The following is a 4499-nucleotide window of genomic DNA, read 5'->3' on the forward strand; positions in this document are numbered from 1 at the left end:
TTTTTCAAACAATTTATTTCGGTTGTTACAGCAAAAGGCTTCATTTAAAGACTAAATAAATATTGTATAACTATATAATATTTATGAATTATATATATATAAATTATCATTGAAAATATATATATATAAATTATTATTCTTTACAAAAATTGAAAATGTTTATATGTTTTAAACTATATTTATGAAATATAAATAATATAATTCAAATTATATATTTATTATATAATTATTACTCCGTTATTTTATTCAATTATATTTTAATGCAGTTTATAATTTTTGACATGTTTCAATAAAAATGTATCCAACTATTTTTCTAACGAGAATTTCATTAATAAAGGCCAAAGAAAATTAAATTAAAATAAAGTCAAAATGAAATCTTTCCTCATCATCATCATCATCATCATTTTCACCAGAACCATCATCATCATCATCATCGTCGTCGTCATCGTCATCGATAAGATGTTTGAATACATGAAAGTTCCTAATGCACTGCAGATGTCACTGAACAATCGATACAAACACACACACACACACACACACACACACACGTACACACAAACACACACACAAATACACACATAAATGAATACACACACACACACATAAATACACAAACAAATGCTTAAATACAAATAATTCAAAAATGTTTAACTGTAAATAACAAACGAGTGAAAGAATAAACGGATGAATGGACGAGCGACTGGAAAAGTTGATGAACGAATGAATGAATAAATGAAGGAAGGATGGAAGGAACGAAGAAAGGAACGAACAAATGAATGAATGATTGAAAGAAATAATGAGTGGATTAATTAATTGAAAACTTCAAAAATAGTAAAATCAAATATACTATACATAGTCATAGTCACATACAAAAAATTGTAATTGGCCTAACTAAAGTATATAGATAAAAACATCACACAGATATAAAAACAAAAGCAAACATACAAACAGACACCCTACATACACACAACCAAATATACAAAGATATACAAATATACACATACAAACATACAACTAAACATGCATAAATAAACAAACATACACATACAACTAGACATACTAAGATATATATACAAACATACACATACAACTAAACATACATAAATATACAAACATACACATATAACTAGACATACAAAGATATATTTACAAACATACACATACAACAAAACATACAAAGATATACAAACATACGTACATACACGCGCACAATGTTCATACAACACAGATCTGAACATGACGTGTATCTGTACACTTGCGCCTCAGGCTTTTAATCTATGTATGTGTGTCTGTGTGTTTGTATGTGTCTGTGTGTTTATATGTGTGTCTCTGTGTTTGTATGTGTGTCTGTGTGTTTGTATGTGTGTCTGTGTGTTTGTATGTGTGTCTGTGTGTTTATATGTGTGTCTCTGTGTTTGTATGTGTGTCTGTGTGTGTATGTGTGTCTGTGTGTTTGTATGTGTGTCTGTGTGTTTATATGTGTGTCTGTGTGTTTGTATGTGTGTCTGTGTGTTTATATGTGTGTTTGTGTGTTTATATGTGTGTTTGTGTGTACGTGTGTGTGTTTATATAAGAGAAACAAGCAGAATACGTTAACAATTAAGACAAAATAAATATATCGTAAAATGTTTCACTTCTGAAACAAAAACATCGAATACGCCATTTGCATCAAAAACAATAAATCTTTACATAAAGAACAACCAACAGCCAAAACTTCACAACACCTAAGAACGGTTATCAACAATGAAGCGCGTCGAGACCGGAAGAGGAAAAAGAAAGATGGCTTCCGGTCAACACGTGACCATAAATTAGTCGTCCTGACGTCACGGGCTTGTCACGAGACACGAACGCACCCTTTTTTATGTTCACGTGATTATCAGGTGCCTGTGTAACAGCTGTGCTAATTTTACTTTAGCTGGCCAAGATGATGATGATGATGGTGTTGCTGCTGATGGTGATAATGATGATGATGACGACGACGATGATGATGATATTTTTAGATTCTTAATATCATCATCATCATTTCGACAATCGTCACGAACAACTTCACCATAATCGTCGTTGAGGCTGTAAAAATAGATGATGGAAAGATTGAAAAAGGTAAAGAGGAAGAACGAATAGACGGATGAATGAATGAATAAATGAATAAATGAATAAATGAATAAATGAATAAATGAATGAATGAATGAATGAATGAATGAATGAATGAATGAATAATGAATGAATGAATGAATGAATGAATGAATGAATGAATGAATGAATGAATGAATGAATGAATGAATGAATGAATGAATGAATGAATGAATGAATGAATGAATGAATGAATGAATGAATGAATGAATGAATGAATGAATGAATGAATGAATGAATGAATGAATGAATGAATGAATGAATGAATGAATGAATGAATGAATGAATGAATGAATGAATGAATGAATGAATGAATGAATGAATGAATAGATGGATTGATGGGTGGATGGATAGATGAATGAATGAATGGATGGATGGATGGATTGATGTATGGATGGATAGATAGATGGATGAATTCAACGAATGAGGGCGTGGCCACATAAATCACGTGATTAATTTTTTATTGGCGCGAAGTAGGCACAGCTAATATATCAACGAGGCAAAAAAATAACGACAGCAATAAAAATTTATTATTATTATATTTATTATTATTATTATTCCTATTATTATTATTATCATTTATATCATTATTATTGCCAAGTATTATTAATATTAAGGATGTCAGTTCGGCCATCGTAGCTGCTGACAAATCTGAATTTGATTAGCAAGAGATTCAAGTGAAATGTTGGACTGGCACGGAACCTTCAGCAGCATGTTGTTCGTTCTTGAAGAATGGCCCGATATTCGAAATTGTGGGGTTCTTGGATTCATTAGCAACATGGTATTCGGCCAAACTCACACTATTCGATGCATCTCTAATCCGAACAGAAATACATACAAATACGCGCATACACACACAAATTCAACTCTATTCACATAACTACACACACACACACACAGACAGGCCCAAAACTCCACACACACACACAAATGCACAGGCACGCACACACATAGGCACGCATCTCCACACACACACACACACACACACACACACACACAAATGCACAGGCACACAAAAGCACACGCACACATATTTGTGGCACGTGCACAGGCAAGCATTAGGAGAGATAAAATGTTTGGAGATTGTGCAACAAACATTAGCTTTGACACGATGTATAAACAATCTCTTGCGAAAATACATCTCGCATACACGCATGCACGCACGCACATACACACACAAATACAAACACACACAAACATACATGCAAACACATGCCAACATTCACAGATAAAGCAAATATACACATATATACATGTACACATACACAGGAACCATACATCATTAAAGAGGAGTACACATATACACATGTACACATACCCGTACATAGAAAAATACACAAACATACATACTTAAAAAAAACATACACACACACTTACTTAATATATACATTCATATACTTGCTTAAACATATCTAGATAATAAGATTGCATTCAAGCAAAAATCATTCCACGAAATATCTCTATATTATTACATATTTTTATTAAATATAATGAATAATTCTATGAATATATATAAAATTATCTTTCATTCTAGGACCGCGTTTAAGTGCAATTTAAATTTAAATCAGATTCTTGGGTGTGTATACAATTTAATCGCCTGTTTCACTAAAGTTGTGTTTCGCTACGTTAAATTCAGTAGGCTACTACGCAGTCGTTCAGTGTTAGCAATGAAAAGTAAGGTACCACAAATAAAACATCTGATTTAAAACATAGTCGTACGATTATTCTTGAATTTTATTCAATCATTACAAACAAATTCACAACAGAAAAAGAAATGAAGGCATATAGGCATCTACACACAACCTACACCAAACACACAATATTCCAACTTTTTTATATAACCACACAGCATTTCATTCAAGATATAACTAAAAACAAATCATATTATTTAAAATAAATCCAAGTTTTACAATCAGCGACCAAATCAGGCTCTCTCCCCTCTTATTCGTCTGGCCCGTTGGATATCTCTGGTCATGATGGTCACCCGCTTGGCGTGGATTGCGCACAGGTTAGTATCCTCGAACATCCCAATCAGGTAAGCTTCAGCGGCTTCCTGCAGAGCTCCAATGGCCGCACTTTGAAAGCGAAGTTCAGTCCTGTATTCTTGAGCAATCTCACGAACCAAACGCTGAAACGGCAGCTTTTTGATCAGCTGTTCTGTAGACTTCTGGTAACGTCGAATCTCTCTGAGAGCTACGGTTCCCGGTCTGTATTTGTGAGGCTTCTTGATGCCACTATAATTTTCACGACCCTTTCGCGCTGTTTTAATGGCCAGCTGTTTCAGCCCCATTTGCAGCCCCGCCAACTTTTTTACAAGCAGTTTGCTTCGTACGAGCCATTCGATCTTCGTTTGGAATTCTCACGGAAAC

General features: G+C 33.5%; 1 protein-coding gene across 1 annotated transcript; it reads right to left on the reverse strand.

Annotated features, from left to right (window-relative positions):
* Positions 1-3846: 3846 nt before the first annotated feature.
* On the reverse strand, positions 3847-4499 carry HELRODRAFT_104295 (hypothetical protein). Its single transcript, XM_009032705.1, has 2 exons — positions 3927-4499; positions 3847-3901 (listed from the first exon to the last, which is right to left on the reverse strand). The coding sequence occupies exon 1, from the start codon at positions 4418-4420 to the stop codon at positions 4055-4057; it is 366 nt and encodes a 121-aa protein (XP_009030953.1). The 5' UTR covers positions 4421-4499; the 3' UTR covers positions 3847-3901; positions 3927-4054.

This window comes from Helobdella robusta (genome assembly GCF_000326865.2).
Source record: "Helobdella robusta unplaced genomic scaffold HELROscaffold_86, whole genome shotgun sequence".
Taxonomy (NCBI): domain Eukaryota; kingdom Metazoa; phylum Annelida; class Clitellata; order Rhynchobdellida; family Glossiphoniidae; genus Helobdella; species Helobdella robusta.

Coding starts and splice junctions, on each gene's coding strand:
- HELRODRAFT_104295 (XM_009032705.1), bottom strand. CDS start 4,420: ATGGGGCTGAAACAGCTGGCCATTAAAACAGCGCGAAAGGGTCGTGAA.